The 25,792-nt window shown below is 55.0% G+C and overlaps 1 protein-coding gene across 1 annotated transcript; it reads right to left on the bottom strand.

Annotated features, from left to right (window-relative positions):
• Window positions 1-4,235: 4,235 nt before the first annotated feature.
• Window positions 4,236-20,550, bottom strand: LOC113997354 (hydrocephalus-inducing protein-like). Its single transcript, XM_039382235.1, has 25 exons — window positions 20,082-20,550; window positions 19,436-19,591; window positions 18,827-19,014; window positions 18,464-18,646; window positions 18,106-18,225; window positions 16,683-16,842; window positions 16,416-16,588; window positions 16,056-16,254; window positions 15,324-15,423; window positions 14,692-14,794; window positions 14,360-14,528; window positions 13,854-14,074; window positions 13,471-13,525; window positions 12,653-12,857; window positions 12,052-12,284; window positions 11,318-11,469; window positions 10,358-10,550; window positions 9,761-9,869; window positions 8,911-9,168; window positions 8,451-8,596; window positions 7,888-8,109; window positions 6,575-6,735; window positions 6,279-6,391; window positions 5,361-5,691; window positions 4,236-4,531 (listed from the first exon to the last, which is right to left on the bottom strand). Exons 1-25 carry the CDS (start codon window positions 20,340-20,342, stop codon window positions 4,369-4,371), a joined length of 4,374 nt encoding a protein of 1,457 aa, XP_039238169.1. The 5' UTR covers window positions 20,343-20,550; the 3' UTR covers window positions 4,236-4,368.
• Between the last annotated feature and the right edge of the window lie 5,242 nt (window positions 20,551-25,792).

Here is a 25,792-nt window from a genome sequence, read left to right as displayed (position 1 = left end):
GGAAAAGGGAAGGTGGTCTGGTGGGTCTGACGGTCCCATGGGGGTCTTGGGGCACAGGGGGACTGGGAAAGGGGGGTGGCTCCCCTGAGCTCCCAACTTCCTGTGGGGTGCTGGGGGCTGCTGGATCCAATCTCAGCCTTGGATCATGCCAACACTTTCAGTTTAGAGGAATTACAGAGGTGTGACTGAACCACTTTAGTCCCCCAGGTTTTAATGATGGCAAATCAGATCTCTTGATAGAAATGAATTATTTAGGGTTACAAATGATCAGACAAAAGATTTTCATCAGAATTACTTACTGCACAATAGAAACACTAAAACTACCAGGAGTACAGGAGAAGATAGGACAGTGCTCTACACTAAAGTAATTATTGATGCAATTCTACTAAAGCTGAAACAAAAGCAATAATTCTTAATTAGAGGTGGATGGAACTCCCCCAGACCAACGCTGGTGGGGAGATCTCTCAACCTCCAGGAGTGACCTTGGGGGGTCCCCAGCCATGGCAGGAATCTCCACACACCTCCAGAAAGGTTCTGTTGGAAGAAGCTGCCCCTGGGAAAGGGGACTGGCTTTGGAGCCCCTCCTGCGGGGGGATCTCCGGCCCTTTTCCTCCCCGCTGCCTTCCTGCGCCGGGGAGCCCTTCAAAACGGCCTCTCCCACCAGGCTCTCACGGGGGGATTTGTCCTCCGGGCTCTCCGTCCTCAGCTCGGGGCCTGGGGCAGGAAGCAAGAAGGACAGGCAGGGGATTTGCCTCCGGCCCACAGGGAAGGCCAAGGACATCCCCCCAACTCCGGCCCCGGCAGGACGGCGGCGCCAGCGGGGTTGTCCTGCAGCCGGGGCCATGCTCGGCTGACAGAGCCAGCACAACACCCGCCCAAAGGGACACTGACTGCCTCCTCACCTGCCTGGGGGGACCAAGGCATCTTCCTCTTCCTCGCAGCCTCCTCCTCCATCCGCCCAAGCTTTGGGAAGGACAAATCCTGATGGGGGGGAAACAAGGGCTGAGGGCGTTGGCTTGGGGGTTCCTCCTGCCCAAGTCCATCTCTAGAACTCATCGGGCATCCCGTGACCACAAAAACCTCCAAAACACCAAGATTCAGCCCAGAAAAACCCAAACCACAGTAATTCAGGAAAAACCCTCAGAAATAGCAAGAAAACCCTTGCCCCCACAAACTGCAAAAAGTTGGGATGCAGCTAAAATATACTCCAAAATATGAAGATTAGCCCAAAAAATCTCTCCCAGAAATTCCCCCTCTCTGGTCTCTCCCCTCTGGGGTTCAGAGAGTCTCCCCTGTCTGGGATGCTTGGGGTCCCACTTAGGGATACTTGGGAGTGTTGGGTCTCAAGCGTCCCTTCTCCTCTGACTCTCGCCTTCAGGGTGCCACATTCCTGGATATTCCCTCTCTCCAGGTTTCCCACTTCATTGTCCGGGGGATCCCAGGGGTCCCCACTGTCCAGGCTTCCCCTTCTCCGCACCCCCCGTTTCAGGCTCCCGGGGGTCTTGGGGCTCCTCCCTCTCCATGTTCCCCCCTCCAGGCTGCCGGGGGTCCCCCAGCTCCGGCATCGCCCTGCTCCACCCTCCACACTCGGCAGCTCCCGGGCTCCACACCCACCCCCAGCACTCCTGGAGGGGCCCCAAACCCGCTGTGTCCCCCCCGCCGGCTCCGGGCTGACAATGGAGCTGGCGGGGCCTGACCCAGCAACACCAACCCCCACCATGGGGAGGACCCGCATCCCCCACCCACCGCTGGGGCTCTGCCCCCAACCCAGCCCGGCACCCTCAGAAAACACCTCCTGCCCACCCCCAGGAGCCACCCAGGGCTGAGCAGGAACAGGAACAGCAGGAAAACAACTGCCCCCCATCCTGTGCGTGCCTGGGAAGGGGGAACTCGTCCCAAATATTCTGGGGGGAGCATGGGGGGTCAGGACATACTCGGGCTGCCAGCACAGATTTCCCTGCAAAGCCTGCAGGGAGTCAAGCTCTGGAGAGGAGATTGTGCCCCATGGAGGGGATTGCAGAGGGGCCCTCAGGTCCCCAGCAGGAATCAGCAACCAGGAATAGACACAAAAGGCCCACCCTGAAGAGTTCTGGGGCAGTGTCCTGTAGGGAGGGGACAGTGTCACCCCAGCAGGGCGGGGCTGGCAAGTGGGAGGCTGCTCCAGGGCTCTGCCAGAGGCCTCGTGCTCTGCTCGGCCCCAGCACTGGCTGGTCCCAACAGCCCCGGCTGCCCCCGGCCCTGGGCAGCTCTGCTGCCACAGGCTGTGCCCTCACCGTGGCCCTGCAATGGCCCTGCCTGTCCCTCCCCCGTGGCCCTGCCCGTGGCCCTGTCCCTTGGCTCTCTCTCTGCCGGCTCAGTGTGGGGCACACGGGCTGGGGGTCCCTCCCGCGCCCCCCGGGCAGCCGGCGTTGGCTGGGGGGATGTGAGGGCTGGGCCTGCTCAGCACAGCCCCGGCCTCGTGCCCAGCGCCTCTTTCCTGCCCCACACAAGAGCTTCCCGGCCCCCCCAGGGCTCCCCTGCTGCTGTCTCTGCTCCTCCTTGCAGGCTCCGTGGCCAGGCACAGTTTGTGTTCCTGGGTGCCCACCATCTCAGCACTTGGAGCCGCTCAAATCAGCGCCCGCAGCTCTGCAGCAAAGCCCCAGCTCACCTGGCACACAGGGGATGGACACAGCACCTGCTCGGGGATGGGCACTGCCAGCTTTGTCTCTTCCCCACCACGGGGCTCTCCTTCCTCAGCAGCACCTCTGCCTTGCACTTATTCTCAAGGTCACCTCAGGGCCTGGGCTCAAGGACATGAACCTGCAGGGAGGGGACATGATGTGCAAGCTGAGGGCTGCCTGCTTGCACTGGCCTCTGGGCTTCTTTCTCCTTCTACAACCATCCCAGAACTTGTTCTGCTTTTCTATCACCACACATTTACAGACTAACCTTGGAGATAGATATGGACAGACATCTCCATCACCCTGGGGATAGAGCCTCAAGCAGGTGCTGCCATAGGAATGGCAATCAGAGAATCACAGAATCAGCCAGGTTGGAAAAGACCTCTGAGATCATCAAGTGCAACCCTGGATCCAACCCTGCCGTGCTTCCCAGACCATGGCACTGAGGCCACATCCACTCTCACCTTCAACACCTCCAGGGACGCTGACTCCACCCCCTCCTTGCCCAGCCCATTCCAAGGCCTGATTACTCTCTTGGGAAAAAATTCCTTCCTAATATCCAACCTAAACCTCCCCTGGCACAGCTCCAGACCCAGCCCTCTTGTCCTACTGCTGCTTCCTGGCAGAACAGCCCCAATCCCACCTGGCTACACCCTCCTGGCAGGGACTTGCAGAGAGCCAGGAGGTCTCCCCTGAGCCTCCTCTTCTCCAGCCTCAACACCCCCAGCTCCCTCAGCCTCTCCTCACACCACTTGTGCTCCACTCCCTTCCCCAGCCTCGCTGCTCTTCTCTGCTCCTGCTCCAGCCCCTCCAGGGCCTTCCTCAACTCAGGGGCCCAGAGCTGGACACAGCACTCCAGGGGTGGCCTCACCAGCGCTCACTCCAGCCCAACAATCCCTTCCCTGCTCCTGCTGCCACACTCTTCCTCAGCCAGGCCACCATCCATTGGCCCTCTTGGCCACCTGGCCACACTCTGCCTCCTCTTCAGCTTCCTGTCCATCCCCACTCCCAGCTCCCTTTCTGCCTGCCTGCTCTCCAGACACTCTGGCCCCAGCCCGGGGGGCTGACGGGGCTTCCTGTGGCCAAAGGGCAGGACCCGGCCCTTGGCCTGCTTGACCCTCATCCCCTTGCAATCAGCCCATGGATCCAGCTGGGCCAGGTCCCTCTGCAGAGCCCTCCTGCCTTCCAGCACATCAACACACCCCCAGCTTGGGGTCACCTGCACATTTGCTGATGAAATGCCTGGTTCTGCAGCAGCTGCAGATGCTCACCCCAGCCTTTAGCCAAGCAACTGGAGTTCTTGGTACAGTCAGTGCTGCTCCCACAATAGTCGTGCAGAGTTCCTGGTGTGACCAAAGGGACACTTCACTACCCCACCCATGACACAAAGGCCGAGGAATGGGAATTCCTAAGAGAGCAGAGCAGCCTGCGGAGCAATGGGGGTGATGTCTGATCACAGCTGCTTTCCTGGAGATGGCTGAGCCCCAGCTCCCAACCAAGCACCACACAGACACCTGCTCACTCCCCTCCCGGGGAGGTGGGAGAGAACTGGAAGAGTAACAGTGAGAAAACTCGTGCGTTGAGACACAGTTTATTAGGTAGTACACAGATGAGGTAGAGATGGGTGTTGGGGCTTGAAGAGTAGCTGGGGAGGTCTCTGCTGAAGGCTGGGAAACCACGAGCAGGAGAAGCCATGACACAAATGGTGTCACTCTAGTTTTGCTGACCGCTGCACCTTCTTCTTGGGTTTGCTGCTCTGGGTTTCACCTTTTTGCAGTGATGTAGAGCATTTCAGATCAGCCTTTGGCAAACAGCCTTTCCCCATCACAAACACCCGTGGGCTCTTCTGAGATGGCTTCAGGTTAAGAAGTCTAGGAAGAAAGGGACTGGTATTAGCCAGATGAACATTTCCAGTCAGCCAGCCGCTCGCCTGTCTCCTCACAGAGCACACAGTGTCACATCCTCTCTCCAGGCAAGCAGCGAGCAGCAAATGAAACAGAACTGCACTGCCTGCCATGGAGGCAGCAGAGGTGGAAGGGCAGAATCACAACCAGTTATGGGCCTGGGGACCAACTGCAGCACACGGGGTTCCAGGTAGAGAAGGAGGCTGTGCTTGCCCCATAAGGAAGCATAGCTAGGGACTGGCTGGCCCCTTGACAGCCGTTCTGGATCTCCCATTCCAGATTTTGCAGCCCTGCAGGAGCTTAGTGTTTCATACAGTGTCTTTTCCCATTGTCTCCACACAGATCCACAGACATCTCCACAGACATCTGGCCTTGGCCAGATGATCATCTCTCTGTGCTCCTGTATGCTGTGTGTTCCTGCTGCCTCTCTGGGGCTGGCTGTCCCCAGGGCTGCACGCTCACCCACCCCAGTCAGAGGGACTGAAGGGAGGGTGTCAGAGGATGGAGCAGGCTCTGCTTGGTGCTGCCCATCAACAGGACAAGAGGCAATGGGCAGAACCTGATGCAAAACATGTTCCACCTGAACATGGGGAAGAACTTCTTTCCTGTGCAGGTGACAGGTTGTCCAGAGAGGGTGTGGAGTCTCCCTCATTGCAGGTATTCCAGAACCCTCTGGACACAATCCTGTGCCACGTGCTCTGGGATGACCCTGCTTGAGCAGGGAGGGTGCACCCAATGGCCCGTCCTGTGATACCCACCAGGAGCATGGATTGGAAAGCACATGGACATTTCCTACCTGCACAGCATTTCGGCCTTAAATTCCCCCACACGCGTCGGGAAGAATTTCACATGGAAAATCTGATTCTGGCCAGCAGGGATGGTACCACAGTGGGGCTCGATGGAGAACAGTGGTGGGTCCTTGACGGGAATTGGAGAGAATTCCGGGGAGGAGCTAAGGCCCTTCGAAGAGCGGCACAGCTGCTTTGAAAGGCGCAGACTTGGCTGGGGCTGAGTTGGCTGGGGCTGAGTTGGCTGGGGCTGAGTTGACTCGAGCAGCAATGCCTGCTGCACCAGCCTTGCATGATTCCTTCCCCAGAGATCCTCAGCAGTAGAGGACAAGAAATCACCTGCAGGAGGAAAGAAGACATCTTTCAAAGACAAAATCCTTTGTTCCCAACAACTCTGCCTCCTGCTGCAGGTGGATAGAAGAGAGCTGGGAGGCACTTGGAGCGCCTCTGGCCAAGTACTTTCAGCAGGAGACAGAGCAGCTGGGAGCAGGGTCTCCGCCTGCAGCACACACTCCCGTGCCGGGGCTGGAGGCTTGGTTTTAGACAGTGACTTTGCATTTGCCCTGGAGTGGGGAACTGCACCCAGACAGCGGCTGCAGGGCAGCTCACTTGTTCCACCCTGGTTTTTCCCAGTCTCAGAGACTTCCCAAAGAGGTGCCGTGATGTCCCCCTTCCCAGTCCTGACCCAGCACATGGCTGTCCCTGGAGCCCAGCTCAGCTCCTGTGCAGAGCACAAGTGGCAGAGCAAGAACAGGAGGGGCTAAAAGGCAGACAGGGGGGAAGGAGAAAACTCTCCAGCTGCAGCTGGGAAGAGGAGAGGGATGAAAAAGCAATTAATGTTTTGGGGTGAAGTGGCAGGGTCTTCTCCCCAGGCCCTCAGCTATCAATTGAAATGGCCCAGGCACCACCCAGAGCCAAACACTTACGTGTCTGAGTGGACGAGAACGGCCTCCCAGAACTCTTTGATGGTATTTCCTCCTCCAGATTCTCCTCCCAGCAGTATTTCAGGGCTACATTCTCTGTATTGGACATCCGGAAACTGAAAAACAAGGAGGAGGAATAAAAAGCAAGTACTAAAGTAACACTGTCTGGTGGGCTCCTGGTACCACCTTCCCCAGGCAACTCTGCCACGTTCAGAATTGCTGCCCTGGGTGGCCCAAACAAAGTATTTCAAAGTCTGGAAGTTTAGGAGGAAAGGGCCAACACGGTGCCCAGCACTCACGTGCTTATCTCTGTCTGGAAGAGCTCAGTCTGCTTCAGCTGAACCTCGACCGTGTCCAGTTTGAACTCGGCGTAGTCAACCTGAGCACTGAGGACAAGCTCGACCTCGTGGCTGCTCCTCTCCACGATGGTGTGAGGTGGTTCCGGGACTGCCTTGACCACCTGCAGGCAGAGGAGGGAAGAATCACTGAGCAGAGCCCAGAAAGCCAGGCTGAGCAGGGAAACCTTTTGGCCTCCAAACTTGGCTGCATAGAAAGGACATTCAGGTTTCTTTGCCTGGAAAGATGACAAAATTGGACTGGTGTACTACAGCATTGGTTTCTACCCACTGATCAAAGCAGTCACCACCACGGCTATTAATACACCCCTGGGGACTATGGCCAGCTGTCAGTCCCTGCGCTTCAACCCCGGAGAGCCTCTGACCTTTTCCCTGGTCCCCTATAAATCCAGCAGGTCTCGACATGAGGATTAAGTTCCCCTGCTGGAGCCCTGTGGATGGAGAAGCCCAAGACTGACTAGTCCTAGAAAGAACTTTTTCCTTCTTGACTTAGGAGAAAGTGCTCTCCAGATGGCACATGTGGGGTGGGAGCTGGCTGTGGGCATTTTGGGATGTGAATGATCTCACTGGGAAAGTCTCCAAGTGCTGATGCCCTGCTGGGGAAGTTGGGTTTACAGGACTCACAATGATTCAGAAACTCAGAAAGAACCTTCACCAAGATAAGTGTGCTTGGCAATAATGACAGAAAAAGCAAGACTTTCTGGAGATGATGCTTCTCCAGACTCCTGCGTACTATCACACAGGGCCTGGGCTGCTCCATAATGAGATATCCCCCACAATACAGAGGCCACAACCAAAATCTCTGGTGTCGGTGTAGGCAGAGCTCGGAGCTCACCGGTGTACGCACAAGAGCACTTGTGCTGCTCTCCCCTTCAGAACAAGAGACAGAATGCAGTGGAATTAACTCCTTGTGGGTGACAAGGCACCAAATCAGATGAAGAGACTTTAACACTGTCAAATGGGATAAAATCAAACGTGACCTCCCACTCAACACGGGCTGCAACACTCGGCTCGTGGCACAGACCGGCAGTTTGCGTGTGGATAAAGGTCTCTTGCCCAAAGGCTTCCCCTGTGGTGTGAGCCCACCCGCTCACTGCGCATCCGCCTCTCCCCAAAAGGCACTGCTGGTGAACCTCCCGGCTGGAGCCAATGCCCAGGGGAGGCAGGAGCTGCTCTGCCAGCAGCGCTGGTGCTCTGCTGCTGTCGGCAGGTCCTTTTGCAGCAGCTCGGTGAGCTTTTGCTGCTGTGCTTCTTACCCTCCGCTTCAAAGGCCAGCGGGCTCCCGGGAGTCTCTCGGTGGTATCCTCCCACTTCTCAGTGCGCATTCTGTCGTCCCAGTCGTAAACCTCCTCTGGTGGCAGCTGGTATTTGATCTTGGCCACCTTACAGTTCACAGAGGGCCTTTTGATGGTGACCGGGACCTTGGATTTCAAGGTCACTCTGATATTCTTGGCACAGCCAGGCTGGAGGTGTCCCACCTAGGGAGAACCAGAAAGTCAAGACCAAACTGGAATCACTGGCAAGGGCAGCACTGACAGCAAAAGGGACTGATATGGCGAGCAGCTGTGCTGGGAATCAGCACCTCAGTGAGGATTTATGTGAGATTTGACAGAGCAAAATATGAACAGAAGGTGCCACCTCCCAGAACGCGGAGCCTTTTCTGCTGGGCTGACAGCCCTGCCCCAGCAAAGACAGGGATTGTATCTCCTGCATGGCACTGGAACGGGCTCTCACTGGAATGTGGTGACTCCCTGCCAGCTCCCAGGAACACCAGGAAAGGGCCTGAGCAACTGAGAAAGGCAGGGCTGTCCCAGCTCACCTTGGGGGAGAACTGGAACGGGGTATCTGCCAGCAGCCACTCAAACCACATCACCTCCTCCTTGCTGCGGTTGGTGACTGTGAAGGTCTTGTCGAAGAGCTCCCTGACTGCACAATCCCTAAACTCAATGTGATTCGCTCTGACAGCTGTGAAGAAGGAGAGCAAGAGATCTCAGCATGCAGTGAGGTCCATCCACCCCCCTCACTTTCAGAGACACGTGTATGTTCAGCTCTTCCTTGCTCCAAGCCTCCCTCCCTCCCTCTGGGAGGTCCCCAAGCCCGTGGCTGTGCCTGTGCCCAGCGACAAGCAGCACAGCACACACTGCTCTGTGTGCATGGCTGGCAAGCTCACAGGCCCCCAAGTCCAGTGGGTGACAGCCCAGCCCTGGCTAGAGAGAGGACACACATGATCAGACATTTTCCTCTTCCTCGCTCTACCTTGGCAGCCTCTCCTCTCTTACCCTCAATGATGTCGTCCTCCAGATTGCCCTCAGCATTGCTCTCCTGGCTGTCTTCTGCTAGTCCAGGGAGGTTATCAAGGGTGAAGTCATCATTGTGGTCTTCACCCACCAGCTCTATGTCGATCTCACTGTTGCCTGACACTGGCACACGGATCTTCCCTTCCAGACGTTGGGCCAGGGTGGGTTTGAAAAACACGTCAAACTCTGCTGATTGCCCGTGTTCCAGGAGCAGGTAAGGCTTCTCGGGACGCTTCTTGGCTGCACGGCAATGGGAATCAGAGTTAAGTGATAGAGCTGTCCAGAGGAAATACTTCCCTGGGGTATACGAGGAATAAGAGGTTGGAATCAGTTGCTTCTAAGCACAGGTTCTCTCACCAGCGGTTCCAGACCCTCTTCCTGTGTTCACAAGACTATGCCACCATCACACATATCACCACTTAAGCGGCTTAACCTCAGGTTAACGCCCAGTCCTCATTCCATCTGCTTCCAGCCAGCTCCTGCCATACAGAAGGCTGAGCCAAGGAGTGGTTTTGGCTTCTGCTGGCTGGCTTGTGTGCTCAAGGGCTGCCTCCCTTCAGGCTGGTACCTTCCCACACGCAGCACAGACCTCAGCCAGTCCACTGAGGTGGTGATAGTCCCCCACAGCTCAACCCACCGTGTCTCGAAGAACAAAAACTTCCTACAACTTGCTAGGAGGAAACCCTGCAAGGAGTCCACAAGAAAAGCTCGGGGGACAGAGAGACCAAGGAAAGAAACTATGTCCAACATGTGGCTGCTGCTTAGACAAGCCAAGAACAGGGCACACCTTTTCCCTCTGTGAATGATCACGCTGCACAGTTAATGAATTTACCTTTTCCAGTGGAGTCCTTTTCCATGTCTGCAATGTGGAAGGCACGGAGTGCGGACTGCCTGCCTTTCATAAAGAAAACTCCCTTGTCGTCCATGATATGAACTGTGAACTGAGAAAAGGGAACACGGAGCACAATGACATTGGTGTGAGTAGAGGCTGGCACGGGGGTTGAGCCCGTACGGCCGCTGGTCCAGCACGGGGAACCCAGACCACCTCCCCACCTCAAACACAGCGCCCAGCACAAAGGTTACGTGAAGTCACACAGGGAAAAAAGGTTGTTCAGAAGCATATGGATAGAACTGACATAGAGCCAAACAGGACAGTCAGTCACGAGCAGAATGTAACAGAACCACAACTAAGTTTAATTAAAATGGAGTCAACCAGTATCAAATGCAATCTCATGGAACTGGGACGTCACACACGCCCACATGAGAACACAATGTGAGCTGGGAGATGGGGGAAAAACACCCCACCACCTTTCTTGTCTTGTGTTCAACTGACGAGGAAAGACTGGGCAGAAAATCAGTTTTTGGGACCTTTCCTCCACGGGACAAGCACTTGTTCCCAGCCCAGAGCATTCCCCGAGCAGGTCCTTACCTTTGTGGGTATGATGCCATTGTTACGAAGGACCAGGGGGAGTGTCTGTGAATCCCCCAGCAGGAGCCTCCTGAAGCGCAGCACAGGGGTTCCTCTCTTACTCCGAAGGCCCGGGCACTCGACTGTCACCTGAGGCACGTGCCCCTCTCCACTGACAGTGAAGGTCAGCTGTTGGGGTTTCATCTTCACGGAGCTGCTGGAGAGGCACAGAAACCATTTCAGCCAGAGCCTTCCAGAATAACAGTTCTAAATAATTTCCCTCATTTGAATCACACCATACAGCAGATAAATAACGAGGCACCAGATGAGACGTGGCAAATCCTCTGGCTGCAGTGATAGGAGACATGCAACAAGCAAAAGCACACCATGAGAACAGTACGAAAGCAAGAAGGGAAAACCAAACCAACAGCACCGTCAGTAAAGATTATTTCCAAGGATCCTAAAGAAGGAATTGCTTGTTAGGGCAGAAAGCTGACTTCCCTGTTCCAATTCTGCCACTAAAGGCTTGGGGAAGGGCAGGTCAGAGCCCCAGTACACAGGTGCCAGGGAGAGGAACTGGGCTTCTCTTTGGTAAGACCTCCAATCACTCCCCTGATATAAAAATAGCTTAATGTATGCCTGGAAACCACACAGGATCACTTCCTTTTACAGAAATATGGAGGAAATCTTGACTTGCTGGCACAGAAACTGCTTCATCTGAGCCTTTGTCCTTGGAAAGCCCCAGCTCAGCTGTTGCACTTGTCAGTAACTTCCAGCTGGCTACCTGAGGCCCTCTCTTCAGAGTCCCTCACACAGCCTGAAGTATCCTCCTCATTTTCCTGCTCTGCTCTGCCTAATGCTTAATGCCTCCTACATCATCTCATGCCAGGTACTCTGCCTAAGGGCACTGAAAGCATTAGAGGCACCAAGGGAAGAGGCAGCTACCAGAACGGTCCCCCCAATACTTCACGGGGTCACTACCTTTTTGGGCTAACAAGGGAAGCTGTGAAAGTGCACTGGTAGTCCTCCTTTTGTTCTGGAGTGAAGGTCACTGTAGCAAAGGCGTGGGATAAGCCAGGAATGCTCATCTCGACAGGATCCAGCTTGAAGATGTTGCTGATGAGGCTGTGAGGCTTGGGGGGAACCCACAGTGCAGTGTTAGTGTCACATCTTTCAATGTGACCCAGTACATTCCTAGATGCATCCCTGGGAACAGCCCCAGACAGCCTGTCTTGCTTCATGCTTCCCTGGGCAGGCTCCCTCCATGCCAGGGGATGCTGACCTTGCGCCAATGCCCAGGCGAGCAAAAGCTTGCTTTGAGGGCTGGGCAGCCACCCCAGCACATGTGGGAGGTTGGGATGGCACAGAAACCCCTCAAATAACCCCGGACTGGCCTTTCAAGAGAAGGAAAAGCCAGGAAATGCTCTGCTTTGAGCTCTGCCCCATCGGTCCATAACAGCCCCTCTCTGAGTGTGCTTTCGAGAGATGTTCAGAAGGATTCCCACCAAAGACCCAGAAGCGTGAGCCAAAATTTGCTTGAGAGATGTGGAATTCAATGCAAGTGCCCCCCTGGCATTGCTGCTCTGCCCTGCAGTTTGACCTGCACTGAGCTGGACTGGTCCAGCTGGGCCAGAGACCGCAATGACTCTGGAGAACAAGGCAGGCTCTCACATGGCCTTTAGAGAGCAGCGCTCACCTTGGCCTCTTGTTCTTACCTCTCCAGGCATGGCTTTGATGGAGAGGACCACGTCACATGGGACACTGCTGCCATTAGAGATCTTGAAGCGAGCCGTGGCCCGTTGCCCAACCTGAACTTTGGTGAAGATGAATTTGTTATCATCTCTGATGAACACACCGTTGCCTTGCACCGACTGTAACGTCTGGCGGAGATTGACGTTGCTGTGGATCGGGTACTGCTCAAAGATGGACGTGACGTCTTCAACAAGCGCTGCAGACAGACCAGAGGAAGGGCTGAGGCTGGAGAACCTCTTTGCTGAATTCACCTGGACCCAGCTGGCCTCTCAGAAGGCTTGATAAGCCCTTTCTGTCCAGGTGACTGCAAAACCCAGCCTTGGATGAGAGAGCTCAGTCAGTGAGGATGGAGCTCAGTCAACCTCAGTCTTAAAGGGCATTGCTTTCCTTTTATGCTTCCACACATCCCTCCCAGCCTCTCCCCACTGGTGGACTCAAAAAGGACTGCAGCCTCTGAGGATTTTAAGGTGGGACTTCAGGACCAGGTGCCTCTCTATCCAAGTAGCAAGTTTAGGTGCTGATCAGCAGCAGGACTGCCCATGGCAACCTGTGGACAGCACGTACCTGGGAGGCAGGACTCGGCAGTCAGGGTAAAGGGAATGCCGAGGGGATTGTCCTTGGGGTCTCTGTTGCTGATGTCAATGTACAGCTGCTCCTCACATTTCCCCTCTGCTCCTGGGCTGCAATCCACTGTGATCTTCTGCTGGCCCCCAGGACCGACGGAGCCGGAGCAAGGGGACACCGTGAACACGCCTGCAGTGAGCTGAGCCTGCAGAAAGAGCGCCAGGACAGGCTGATGCCCAACAGCCGTACCCTGAACACCCCCAGCAAGGAGGATGCCACGCCTCAGCCTCCAGCTGGGCCCGAGCACCCAGTGTCAGGGCAGGGAAGGATGACTCCAAGGCCCAAAGGCAGCCCCAGGATGAGATGAACAAGCCAGGAGGAGCTGCACGTCTGTCCCGAGTGGCAGAGAGAAAGGAGTTGGGGTGAAGAGAATGGAGGTGGTAGCTGGGATCCTTCAACCTCCAGGGGTACAGGAGAGCAGAAAGGACTGAGAGAAATGCCTGGAGAGAGGGAGGGGATTGGGAAGAAGAAAAAGCAGAGCTGTCAGTGCTCTATGGATTGGGAGTTCAGATGGGGACAGTTTGCTCCTGTGGTGTTCCCAGATCTGTGCTGGCTAGCAGCCACCAAACACAGGACCTGCTTCCCTCTCTTGACCCCACAACTGCAGGTCAGAGCCAGAGCATGGGACTGTCAGTGGAACTGAGCAGATAATGGACTCTCCATCCCGCAGACCTTGTCCTACCCCCAGCCTGGGCACAGCTGCATCCTCCCCCATCCCCTGCAGCAGCACACGCTGGGCAGGAGCAGGAGCCACCCACCTGTGTGGAGCGTTTTCTTTCCCTGACCGAGGGGGCAGATTCCTCTTGCTCTGAACTGAGAGGAGAAAGCAGAGACATCTGTCATGCTGAGCTCCCCTGCCTTTGTCTGAGGCCAAAGCTGGCCTTCCTCCCCATGCAGGAAAGCCTTCCTGCTCCCGATGGCCCCCGGGGAGCTGCCTGCAGCACCCATTGCTGCAGCTCATGGACAGAGCAGCTCTGTCACCAGCTTTGTCCCACACATGGGGATACTGAGGTGTTGTTTTGCTCCCTCTTCCCAAGCCAGCAATCCAAATGGACAATAACCCAGGTCTGGCTGCCTGTCACACACCAGCTGTGTGGTGGTGCCTCCTCAGACAGAACGGCTGGGGCAGGTCTTCTCTTACCTTTGCAGTGGAGGTGCTTGGCAGATGAGGAATTTGAAGTTGAGGGCGCCTTTGTTCTCTACAATTAAGACCTGTCTCTTCTTGGTGCCCTTAACCATGGCACCAAAGTCGATGGGCGAGGCAGGCTCGATGCTGTCCTTGCTGTACACAGCTCTCGCCGACACCCTCACTGGGATGGTGGCAACGGTCTCGCCTCCTTGACCCGATTTGAGATCAATGACCTGCAACCAGAGGAGGGGCTGGTAAACACAGCAGAGAGGCCAGCCTCTACCCCTGTCCCCTGACCCCAGCCCAGGTCTCCAGCAGCTCACCCTCCCTATTTAAAGGCCTCTTCCAGAGCCAGATTTCCAGCTCTCTTATGAAGCCTCCCAAATGGTTTTGGAAGTCTCTGTTTGTGTGTGTAGGAGAGAGGATGCCCCAGCTAAAGCCTGCTTTGCACAAGACACCTCTCCTGCTTATGCTCCCAAGACACACTGTGCTAACACAGCCGGGCCCAGGCAGCTCACCTGGCAGAGCAGGATGGGTTTGCTCTCGAGAAACATTTCAGTCGTGGGGTGGAAGAGGACCTCAACTTTCACAGGTGGCCGGGAGGCTTTCAGCACAGCCCCCTGCGGCCGGACAGTGAAGGGAGATTCCAAGTCGCCCCTCTTGGCACTTCCAGTGGTCAGCTTGAAACTGTGGAGAAAGGGAAAGCACAGGTGCCACCAGCACAGCCAGCACTTTGACAGGACCAGAAAAAAAAGAAAAGGGAGCAGCACGGGAACAGGTTCTAGCCATGGACAGAGGGAGAACGCAGGCCTGGGAGCCTGAGGAAAAGCTCAGCACCAGGCAGCTGGACTCACCTGTACTCATGTCATACAAGCCTTTGTTCTGCAGACTCAGGACTTGCTGCTTATTATCCAGGACATTAATGGTTCCAAATTCCAAGCTGCCATCTGGACCTGCAGAAAACCCGCAGAGCGAGGTAAGAAATGGTGAATATTTGTGAGCTGCTGCAGAGCACACCAGCTCACAAGCTACACAGTTGGAGTTCTTGGATGGCACAAAACCCTCTTCAGCAAGTGTCCCTTCTCAGAAGTGTTCTCTAGCTACTTGGCTGCCCTTTCTCTTCTCACTCCAGTATCTGCAGGGTAGAAGCCAAGGAGCTTGGTTTCCATTTCCTTGCTTCCAAGCACAAATCCAGCTACTTTATGTGCTCTGCTGAGCCAACTGCCTGTTCAGATGACTGTTGTTTCAAAGCACCAAATGCAATCTGCACATGAAGCTGCACATTTCCAAGTTCAGAAGGGAGAGACTCAAGGCTCTTGGTGCCCTGACAGTGCTTTACTTCACGCAGCTTGCAAGGTCTGTGCTTTATGGATCTGTGCCACCCTTGCCTGCTATGCCATCCCCTCCCAAGGGCTTTGGTTGCCCACCTGCCAAGGTAGTAAAATGCACCCGGACTGTGTTGTCTGGGAGGCATCCACTGACCTTCAGGCATGTTGATGCTCAGATTAACATCGTAGACCTCCACAGAGACTTTGATGGTTTCAGCCTGAACAATGCCCAGGATGTTTTCTGTATCTGAAACCTGAGGCAGCAAGAAACAAACACTGCTTAGACCATTCTTTTGGAAGACAGCCTCTAAGTCCTCGTCTCTGCCAGCTGCTTCCCCCATGGCCTCCCTGGCTTGACAAGTGTTTGTGGACTCCCAAGTTTTTTTAACCTGTTCATCTCACAGGCTGCCCCGGCGGGATTCCGCTGCAGTAAGAAACCTTATCAGCCCAATTCCACACTCCCACAGCAGGGAATGGTGCTGCTAAAGCACCCTTGAGAGGGCCAGGGCTGTAAACACAACCACAAGAAATGCGAGGTGTCCCAGAGCAGGTGGCATTGACAATTAGCGCCCTCCTCGTCAATCACCTCGCATGTTTGCTGAAATGCAGCCTCTAAACCACAGGGAACAAAATCCCAGAAAGGGTGCAGAGGGAATGCTGGTCTGTACAACCAAACAACAGCCTTCAAGCCTGCACAGCAGCAAGGTGGCTGTGCTACAGGCTCTGGATGCAGAGCCTGGGCACCCGGCCAACCCAGCACAGAGGCAGAAGTTGGGGCCACAGCACCCCCGTGTCTGTCAGGTGCAGCTCTCCCTGACTCTGTCCCTAAGAGCACACGGCTGCTTGCTCTGCCCTGCTCTGCCAGGCAGGCCCAAGTCCCTCTCACCTCTAGTCGGATCATCTTATTTGTGATGCCAATCTTCTCGGCCTTGAAATCCAGCTTCACCTCAAAGTCTGTGCGGGGCCCAACGATGCCCCTGCCTTGCGATGCAGAGAAGTCATCTCCAAGGTCGTCCAGCCCACTGAGATGCCATGCCATGGGCAGTGGGCTGTCGTTTCTCAGGACCAGGGTCTGGGTGTCAGTCCTGCAGAGACAGGAAGACACTCAGCGTCAGTGCTGGGTGGTCACACCAGCCTGGCCACTGAATGCGGCTCAAAGCAGCTCCATCTGAGCCTCTGGAACCAGAGTCAAACCTCTTCTCTTTGTCACGAGCCTTGGAGTGCCCTCAGCCGTGGGATGACTGACCTGTGCAGAAGCAGCTTGTTGAAATGCAGCTCCTGGGGGCTGACCCTCAGCTTCACGTGACCCCCTTGGCAGCACAGTCGGAAGACCGCTGGCTCCGGGTTGTCCTTGATCCAGCAGACGAGACTGTCTCCCAGGAGGCCAGCAGAAGTCGGGTACGCCCAAACACTCAGCTTCTGAACCCGTCCCCACAAACAGAAATACAAAGAGCCCTCTGTGAGCAGGAGGAACGGCACTTCTGCGGTCCTGCCCTACCTGCTCACCTCCTACCTTCTTCTCTTTGGGCTGCAGCCTCATGCTGGGAGGGTCCAAAAGGAACGTCTCTCCTTTGCTGTCCTTCTCAAAGGAGAAATGCACCTCTGCCTCCATGGGGGAGTCGTTGAGGATGGGTAACTTTTCGCTGTTGCCGGGGCAGTTCTGTGCCTTGTACCTGTCCAGAGAAGGGGAAAAGGCTGCAGAGGAGACTGTTGCCCTCACCACACACCGAGGAAAGCACCGTGTGCCGGCAGCAGGAGGTGGCACTGGAAGGCCATGGTCTAACAAGCAGGGGAAGAAAAAGGATCCCTGTCAGGGGCACGAGGCACGGTCTGTGTGCTCATCCTTGCCTGGCTTTGATGCCTGCCCCTATACCTGGTGCCTGCACCCCAGAAGCGTGACGATGCACAGGCCATTTCAAGAGTGTTTCACACAATTTAAATTCAAAAGTGCCTGGAAAAACAACAATACACCAGGCACAAGGGTTCTTTCCCCTTCTTTCCTGGGGTGCCTTCCCTGCAGAGGATAGAGAAAGGCTTTGGAAAAGATGTTTGCAAAAGAGTTTTGCTTATCTCTTTTAGAAAAGTCGTCAGACTACCATGGGTTAGCTCAAAAGTCTGAGGGAAAGAAATCAAAAGCATCAGTTCCCAAGGGGAATGTGAAAGATAACAAATGACCCTTCCTGAGGTGTGCAACTGAATTTGGAGTGAAAGGGCTAAAGAGGCAAACAGAAATCCCAGACCATCCATCAGCCTGGCCTTCCAGAGCTCCCATGGAGACAAGAACTTAACTTCAAATGTTATTAAAAAAATAAAAAGAAGAGTGACATTAAAAACAGAAATATGCCAACAGCTACAATGACAACACTTTTAGGCAGACTTTTTCCAGCACTGTGGATGCAATGGAATCTCAGGAAAACGCAATTCCTGCTGTAGGTTCCCCTCTGACTCACACATATTGGCAGGTCAAATCACAAAATCTCACTACTATTAGAGATTAATGAAAGGTTTACAAAACCATCTAGAGAATACTTGCTTGTTTGTCTACCTGTCGAGCTCAAAGCACTTGAAAAAGCACCATAAAGTTCATTTCCTAAGGGGTGGAGCTGAGATGTGGAGGGGACACAGGTTGCCCCAAGTCACCTTCGGGCTGGCAGCAGCAGCTCTGGTGGCTCTGGACACCAGGGCACCCACCAGGCTGGCAAAGCAGCTCCTCCAAGGCTCATTTGCCTGTTATCTGCTCACACTCACACATCTGTGCTCCCTCAAGCCCATGTGTCTGCCAGGTCTCTGCCCGGGACTGCCCTGCATTGTGCCACTGGGACAGTGTGTCTGCAAGTGTGTCCAGGAGAGCACAAGGCCCTGGAGATCCCCTCCCGACATCTCAGTCTGTACAGGCAGCACACAGGGATGCTCACTTGGGAGCAGGGAGCACATACCACTCTCCTGACTCGCCACAAAGCAGCGGTCCAAAGTGGAACTGCTTTGTGCTCATGACATACTCCTTGGAGATGATGTCCTCCTTCTCCTTGCTCTTCCTCCTGCGAGGAAACACCAGCCTGGGCAGAGACAATGGGGAATGAGGAGCTCTGAGATGCTGCAAGTAGGAAATCTAGTCAGAAAGCCATCACCCTTCTCGGTGGCTGAGGTACCAGTTCAGCCTCCCAGCTCCCAGCAGAGGAAGGGATGCTGGGTGACTCAGGCAGCACCATCTGCCCCAGCCAGAAGGTCACAAGGGGCAGCCCTGGCTCCCAGGTCGGGGGTGCAGTGTGGGATGCTCCTGTGGCCCAGCCTTACCGTGGGTTCTGGCTGATGCTGGGGTACAGGGCAGTGGCACTGCAGGGCAACTGGTACAGGCGCTTTGACCCCAGGATCTCAAAGTTCCTCAGCTGGTCAAACTGCCCTGGCACTGTGGGGCTGAAGCGGATCTTCAGTTCCACCTCAGCGTGGGCAGGAACGATCCACCGGAACCTTCTCAGCCTGGCAGTTAAAAGGGAAGCTTCAGACATTGCTAAGGGGCAAACGAGACAAGGAGGAGGGCTGTGCACTCGCCATCCCATGGAGGCACTGGCAGAGGGTCGCTGCGGAGCTGAGGACGATGGACCTCATTTGGCAAGATGAGCGTGAAGCACAGGCATCACCTCCTCCCCTGCAGCTCACCTGGCAGGTCTCTCGAGGGTTGATGTACTCTGCAGTTGGCTTTTCATTGGCTCAGGTGAACTTCTGGGTGTTTCTGGGGAGTGATCACGGAGACTTTTCGGGCTCTGGGGGGAGTTTGGCTTTTCCTTGCTAGACTTGTGTCTGGTTTTCCCCTTCTTCAAGTGGTCCTGTGCCTCTGCCTCTGGGGCCTTGGCATGAGGGGAGAGAGAAAAGGGAGAGAGAGGTGAGACCTGCCCTGAGACACGCCCCTCCTGGAAAGCAGAATGGGGTTTGTTAGCCAACAGGAGAGAGAATAAATAATCACCACTGCCCATGGACTTGGTCTTCCTTATTGGCCTTTGTCTTGCCTCGGACACCCCTCCTTACCCAGGACCCTCTCCCCACCGAGGACCCTTGGGTTGATGGGTTTAAGCGATTTTTTTCCTGTTGTCTTACAGAACTGCTCTGTGTCTCCAGCAGAGCCATCTCTTTTCTCTCATCCCTGGTGGAAAGGATGCCTGCAGACATGGGGCCCCATCACGTCTTCACTGCCCCTCCACGGTGACCCTTTTCCATCCAACCTGTCCCCTGCCCTGGCACCCTCACTGAAGGCACAAAAGGAGTACCCACCACATCATCTTCTGCAGCAGCACCCTCAGGTTCAACAAGGATGAAGTGTCTGAGGTCTTCTGTTGCTGTGGGGACTCTGTCCTCCTCTGGGTAGGGGACCACAGAGAAAAGAGAGCCAGGGGGAATGGGAGGTCCCAGTCCCAGAGAGTGCAGGATCTAAAACAGAAGAGAAAAGCCTGTTTATACTCCTGTCACCTTCATCCTCACACTCCTTCCCTAAAGGCCCTGAGCTTTTGGCAGTGGAGTTTTTGATTTACACGGAGTACAAGTGCTTTTTTATGTCCCACGGGTCAGCAGGCTCCAGAGCAGAGGCAGGACCTACAGTGGGACCAAGAGAGAAACCTCTCCCAAGTGACTCAGCTGAAGAGAACAATGCCTGGGAGCTGCCCTGCCCTGGGACCATTTTTAATGATTTCCAGACTGAGAAACTCTCTGAACAGATGGGATGCTTGGACACAGAGCACTCCCACTTTCCACACATCTGAGGGAGGCTGAGAACCTCCCCATCCACAGAGATACTGCAGAGCTATTGTGGAACATCATCAGTGGCCTTGACAAGGCTCTGTGTTCTTATCACCTGGGGGACACACTGTTCCAGGGCCCCAGACCACGGCAAGTTCAGCATCTGAGCCTTGCAGGCTTTTACCTGCTTTGGTGGTGGCAGCTTCTTGCTCTTCAGGATCCTCCTAAACACCTTTTCACGACGCGTGACGTGGAAGTCCAAGCAGGGCACTCCGGCATCCTGGCTTCCGACTGAGCCTTCTGCAACTTCCCCTTCCTGCTGAAGACTCTTGTGGCTGCCATGTTTTTCCAGAGGATTCTTCTCTGGCTTCTCAGGAGACTTACTGCTCTTCTTCTCATCTCTGTGTTTAGGGGAAGACTGGGACTTGTCTGGCACTTGGTTCATGATACCCTGAACCCTGTCCCAGGATGACAGAACATGTCTGATCCTGTTCTGCGAAGACTCACAGATGTCAAACCTCAGGTCCAAGATCCTGTCCCGCTTACTCGGCACCTCTGGGATTTTGGTTTCCTGCTGCTGTTGCTTTGCTCTTTGTCCAGACCTCTGGTTTTTTGGTTTCCTGCTGCTGCTCTTTTGCGGGTACCTTAATCTTCTCCGAGCGGCCATTCTTGTTCTGCAGCTTATCTTGCTTTTCTGAGGCTTGTGATGACGCCTTTTTGCTTTCCTTATGCTCTCGAGCCAGTCGCTCCAGCTCCCTTCTGCAAGCCAAAGGGAAAACACCCCTGAGAGTCACCACCAGAAACCTGGGCTCGCTGTAATCCCAGCTGGCTCCACCCTTTACTCCTCGACCCTGAGGCCAGGCAGAACTGTCAGACCATCTCCGTGGACCTTCCTCAACCCAGACAGCTTGGGAACATCCCAAGTGAGGAAGGGTGGGAGGCGACCTCCTGGGCCAGCCAAACCTAAGCCTTGCCATCAGAAGGTATCAATTGTGCAGCTTCTCCCCTGAGGTTCACCCGGACACCTCCAGCACGCTGCCAAAGGCTGATCCACCATCTCTCTGCAGGGATGACTGATGCTACTCCTCTCTTGGTTTCCCAGTTTAGACCTGCCCACAAATTGCTAACACCTACTTATCCCTCCTCCTATGCTTACTTGGCTCCTTCAGCCCCCTTCTCCCTGGGCTGTGCCTGCTCATTAATGAGAATAATCATAGCAATCAGAAAGCAAAGGCTGCAGGAAGTCCCCTCCTGCAAATCAGGCTCTGAATCACCAGGTTTCCTGCTGGAACACAGCTGTGACCAGGGCACACTTGTGCTGTCTGTCCTGGGAACTGATTTGAAGCAGCCCTGGCCATCTCCTCCCAGTACAACAAACATCAGCCTGGGCTGAGAGAAGTGCTGAAACACAGGCTCACTTTAAGCAGCTTCCCCTCCCAGCTCCACACTCTTCCTGTGCGTCCTCCTGAGCTGGGCTGCCCTGCTGGGCCAGAGCTTCTCCCAGATTCACCTGCTGCTGCAGCTGAAGGGCAGCCTAAGCTTTAATGGATGGTGCTCCACCCTAAGGAAAGCCCTGGCACATCAGCACTGCAAGGACTTCATCTAGAGCAGGACCGGGGTCTAAAGCAAGCCAGCTCAGCTGTGTCCCACACCAGCCCACACCACAATCCTGTGGGTTTGGTGAAGAAGGGGGACGATGAAGAAGATGAGAACCAACATCACGCACTTCGAGACACTTCTGTGGGCAGTGGCAAGGCAAGCCCAGAGCCCAGCTCCCCGCAGGCCATGTCTAAGCCAGAGGGCTCACGGCTAAAACGGAGAGAAGATGTTACTCTCTCTGGAAAAAATTGCTTCCCAATATCCAACCTAAACCTCCCCTGGCACAGCTCCAGACCCAGCCCTCTTGTCCTACTGCTGCTTCCTGGCACAACAGCCCCCCCCCCACCTGGCTACACCCTCCTGGCAGGGACTTGCAGAGAGTCAGGAGGTCTCCCCTGAGCCTCCTCTTCTCCAGCCTCAACACCCCCAGCTCCCTCAGCCTCTCCTCACACCACTTGTGCTCCACTCCCTTCCCCAGCCTCGCTGCTCTTCTCTGCTCCTGCTCCAGCCCCTCCAGGGCCTTCCTCAACTCAGGGGCCCAGAGCTGGACACAGCACTCCAGGGGTGGCCTCACCAGCGCTCACTCCAGCCCAACAATCCCTTCCCTGCTCCTGCTGCCACACTCTTCCTCAGCCAGGCCACCATCCATTGGCCCTCTTGGCCACCTGGCCACACTCTGCCTCCTCTTCAGCTTCCTGTCCATCCCCACTCCCAGCTCCCTTTCTGCCTGCCTGCTCTCCAGACACTCTGGCCCCAGCCCGGGGGGCTGACGGGGCTTCCTGTGGCCAAAGGGCAGGACCCGGCCCTTGGCCTGCTTGACCCTCATCCCCTTGCAATCAGCCCATGGATCCAGCTGGGCCAGGTCCCTCTGCAGAGCCCTCCTGCCTTCCAGCACATCAACACACCCCCAGCTTGGGGTCACCTGCACATTTGCTGATGAAATGCCTGGTTCTGCAGCAGCTGCAGATGCTCAAGGGGCAGCAGGACCAAGTCAGGGGCCTGGGGGGGCTTTGGGGATTGGGGGCACAAACCAGTACAGACCAGTACCTCGTCACTGCTCCCCAGATCTCTCCTGGAGCTGGGCCACGTTGTCCTTGGACACCTGAGCCACCCCCAGTGCCCTCCCAGTACAGCCCAGTGCCCCCAGTACAGCCCACTGTGTTCCTGTCCCAGGGTGCTGGGTGATCCCTCTTTGAGGGGGGTTGGAAGGGATTTGAGGGGGGGCTGGGGGAGATTTGGGGGGGTGGTTGGATAGGAATTTGGGGGGGGTTGGGGTGCTTTGGATGCATTTAGGGGAGTTAAAAGGTGTGTTGGGAGGGCAAAGGGATCTGTAGGGGGAGGGGATTAAAAGGAAAATGGGGGTTGGGAGACATTTGGGAGGGGTTAATGATGTCTAGGGGGAAACAGGAGGGGCAGTACCACGAGCAGGTGAGTCCTGATAACCCCCTGGGGTTCCTAAGACCTTCTTGGTGTCCCTAATTACCCCCTGAACGCCCTGAGACCCCCCTGGTGTCTCCAATGTCCCCAGGGCCTCTCCATGGCCATAATTCCTCCCAATTCCACTGTCCCCATACCCCACCCCACTGTCCCCAAACCCCAACCCTGATGTCCCCAACCTTCCATCCCACTCCAGGAGCCCCCCCTGGACCCTCTGACACCAAAAACATCCCCCATCCCTGCCATGCTCACAGAAAGGCCAAGGAGGTCTCCCCTGAGCCTCCTCTTCTCCAGCCTCAACACCCCCAGCTCCCTCAGCCTCTCCTCACACCATTTGTGCTCCACTCCCTTCCCCAGCCTCGCTGCTCTTCTCTGGATCCTCTGACCCCAAAAATGCTCCCCCTCCCATAGTAAGGCCAAGGGCAACTGGGGACAGTTGGGGGCCTTTGTGGGGCACTGGGTGATTACTGGGGGATGCTGGGACACACTGGGGGGAACCAGGGGGCACTGGGAGGGACTGGGGGGTTACTGAGGGACACTGGGAGGGCACTGGGAGGGACTGGAGGTGAACTGGGGCACACTGGAGGGCACTGGCAGAGAACTGGGGAGTTACTGAGGGATTACCAAGACACACGGGGGGACACTGGCAGGTTACTGGGCCATACTGGGGGTTACTGGGTGCTCACTGCAGGATCACTGGGCCATACTGGGGGGCAGTGGGAGGTCACTGGGACACACTGGATGGTCACTGAGGGGGTTACTGGGCCATACTGAGGGTAACTGGGAGGTCACTGGGATATACTGGGGGCACTGGGATCCCCTTACCCAGATGTGGCACATCTCCCCCCCTGGATTTTGGAGGGCATCCCTAGGCCCCCTCCCCTGGGGGCTGGGGGACCCCTTGAACCCCATTGCTGGGCTTTAGGGGACCCCCTAAAATCCCCCCCTCGACCCATCAAAACCTCCTCAAGGACCCCTCATCCCTCCCCAGCACCCCCTAAACCCTCTCAGTGACCCGCAAAACCCACCTGAGACTCCCCAAGCCCATTCAGGGACCCCCAATCCCCCCCACGGGCCCTCCAAACCATCTGGGACACCTGAAACCCCCTAGAGACCCCCAAACTGCCTCGAAGGTCCCCGCAAAGCCTCCCAGGAACCCCGAGCCTCCCCAGAGAGCCGCAAAGCCCACCTGGGACACCCCAAATCTTCTCAGAAAACAAAACCCGCATCAGAGCCCCCCAAAACCCTCCAGGGACCTTCAACCTCCCCCCTGAGTCCCTTCAGGGACCCCTCAAAACGTCCCCGGGAACCTCCGAACCCCCCCGCTAAACCCTCCCGAGCCCTCCAGCCTTTCCACCCACAGCCGCGCTCCCCGCAGCCCCCGAGGGGATCCCCAGACCCCGCTCTCGCCGCCCCCCCGCCAACTCACCCAGCGAAGCGCAGCGGCCGCAGGCGAGTCCTGCTCACTCCCGACCACGAGGCCAAAATGGCGCTCGCTCCGCGCGCCCTCCGCCTTTACAGACCCGCCCCGCAGCCAATCAGCGCGCGGCCACGGCCCCTGCCCGCCCTTCGCCACGCCCCCACCTGCGCGGTGCATTGTGGGAGTTGCAGTCCTTGCGGTGGGCCAGGATAGAACTTTTTGGGGTTTAGTTTTTCTGTCTTCTTTTATTTTCTCTTTTTTCTTTTCTTTCTTCTTTCTTTCTTCTTTATTTATTCCCCTTTTTTATTTTTCCTTCTCTTTTTTATCTTTTCTCTCTTTTTTCATTGTTCTTTCTTTTTGTTTGGTTTTTTTTTCTCATTTTTTCCTGTTTTTTCTTTCTTTTTTTCCCCTAAAGTCCAGACAACTTTAGAAATAAATTTAAAAGCCAACATAGTGCTATAAATGTAGGATGTAAATGTAAGGAAGTCGTAATGAAATCTCTGGCAAGACTTCACTCATACTGTGCTCACTAATACTTACCACATCATCAAAATCTACTTTCTTAAAAATGTGAGAAGACAGTTGATCCCAGGAATAAAAGTTATGAGCTGGGAAGACAAGAACAGAAAATCCCTTCTTCTGAAACAGTCACAGAAAAGGAAAATAACAGACACACAAATATGAAGTGATGAAAAGGAGGTCACACAAAGAAATATTTCAGATATATGCAGAAGAATTACAACCATTGCCCCATTCTTACTAATTCTTCCTTACTTTATTTGCTGTGATAAATAGCACAACTCTCTGCTTAAAACTGGGAGAATTTTACTCATTAATACACTACAGACTACGGAGAGTTTGTGTGCCAGTTCTGCTTCTCACTTGTTCAGTAAAGCTGAGCAGAACTTCTGATTAGACAGAAATGCCAAGTGGCTGCAGACTGGGCTGGAAGGGAGCAAATCACCCTGAAAAACAAAGTCCCAGCGCTCCCTGTGAGTGCAGAAGAGCAGGGATGGTGTCAGTAAAGACACCTCCTGAGAGGAACACAAACTGAACTCAAGCCCAGTTTTCTTTTTCCTTCTATCAAAGTTATTTGGGAAACAGTTGTGACAGTTTTTCTATAAAATGCAGGTAGAAGGCCAAATCTTGATTTCCTTGACTTTTGCTTGACTGACTTATTTGGGCACTTTTTCTTTCCCTCACTTCAATTATATGGCAAGACAGCAGAGAACTCTGGGAAAAGGTTTCTTTAACACAAGCTGGAAATTAAGAAGTTATTTTTAGTTTGAAAAAAAATTGTGATCTTGGCTTATTTTGCATAAAGGTTATATTACCTGATGATAGCAAAAAAGCCAACAAACAACATCAGAAATCTCAGACATTAAGGTATGTTTGGCAAGTATTGTTACTATAGAAAAGAATAAACTGCTGTATCTTCC

Source organism: Pipra filicauda, unplaced genomic scaffold, assembly GCF_003945595.2.
Source record: "Pipra filicauda isolate LSUMZ 115617 unplaced genomic scaffold, ASM394559v2 scaffold1107_size28874_pilon, whole genome shotgun sequence".
Taxonomy (NCBI): Eukaryota; Metazoa; Chordata; class Aves; order Passeriformes; family Pipridae; genus Pipra; species Pipra filicauda.
Note: the sequence above shows the minus strand (reverse complement) of the source record. Positions and strands in the feature narration are given on the sequence as shown.